Source organism: Octopus bimaculoides, chromosome 26 (assembly GCF_001194135.2).
Source record: "Octopus bimaculoides isolate UCB-OBI-ISO-001 chromosome 26, ASM119413v2, whole genome shotgun sequence".
Taxonomy (NCBI): Eukaryota; Metazoa; Mollusca; class Cephalopoda; order Octopoda; family Octopodidae; genus Octopus; species Octopus bimaculoides.
The window spans coordinates 24,200,400-24,201,570 of NC_069006.1; the positions used below are offsets into that span (position 1 = coordinate 24,200,400).

The window sequence follows — 1,171 nt, forward strand, 5'->3', positions numbered from 1 at the left end:
ATACAAAAATCTACACACACACACACACACACCAAATAAATAGTCATTCTGATGCTGCACGTATCACAATTGAAAAGTTGACTGTGTTCTTATACACACACACACACACACACACACACACACACAAACACAAACACACACAGATATAGACACATGTACGAATACAAATATATACATACATCGATGATACAATGGCGGATGAGACGAGCGATAATGGCCTGAAAGGTGATTTGTAGTGGTGCCACTGCCCTGGTATTGGTGCCACTGCCCTGGTATTGGTGCCACTGTCGCTGGCTCTGGTGCCGTTGTTATTGCCAGTGGTGTTATCACTGTTGTTGATGGTTTAGATGGTATTTATGGTGATGGTGATTGGCGGTGGGGGAGTGTGTAGTAGCGGTGGAAATTTGGCAGTACTACGATGGGTTACAATGGGAAGTGAAAGTGAAAGTAAAATTTATCTGTCTGTCCATATCTTTTAGTTGATCAGTCTTTTTGTCAGTCTGTCTGTCTGTCTTTCCAGTCATTCTATTTGCCTGTCAGTCTGTCTGTCTGTCTGTGTGTCCATTTGTGCCAGTTCCTACTCTGATCTGCTCTGCTCTACAGAGCAACAATGTCTTTGATGTCTTGTTGCTGTAACCTCAGCCGTAATTCAATGACGCCGTACGCCAGCAGTGAGACGCCCATTGCACCAGCGAGGATGTAAACTTTGGTCACCACACACAGGAAGTAGCTGTAACCGAACGCTATGGCGCAACCGGTGGCATGGAACATGCGGTAAGACGCGAATGCAGCCTCTTGTCGATCCATGAACAAAACGCCAAACAGAGCTGCAACGAGATGGAAAGGGAGAAGTTTAGGGATTTTAGTAAAAACTGAGTAAATAATTGGTAGGTCGCAAAAATATGTCATTAATTAACAATACGTTTTGAGAGTATTTCCAAGAATAATTAGACTATAAGTGTAGAGAGACTGACAAATACACATGCAGACAAACGCATATTTATTTATATGCCCATAGAAGCACGTATAAGATCGTTGACCAAACACCATTCATTTTTTTCTCCGTGTTTTTTCTGTTGAAGAGCGTAGCTCGAAACGTTAAAGACTTTCTGTATTCCCGAGCGTCAAACTAATACAATCTTTTGTTGTTTACACCACCTGTCCTCGTCTG

At 42.6% G+C, this 1,171-nt stretch overlaps 1 protein-coding gene across 1 annotated transcript in view; it reads right to left on the minus strand.

Annotated features, from left to right (window-relative positions):
• Nucleotides 1-6: 6 nt before the first annotated feature.
• LOC106877691 (protein unc-93 homolog A) overlaps nt 7-1,171 on the minus strand; it is a 34,890-nt gene continuing 33,725 nt past the window's right edge. The window contains exon 3 of the mRNA XM_014926638.2: nt 7-827. Coding sequence (XP_014782124.1) covers nt 598-827 — 230 coding nt within the window. The 3' untranslated portion in view covers nt 7-597. The remainder of the gene's footprint in view (nt 828-1,171) is intronic.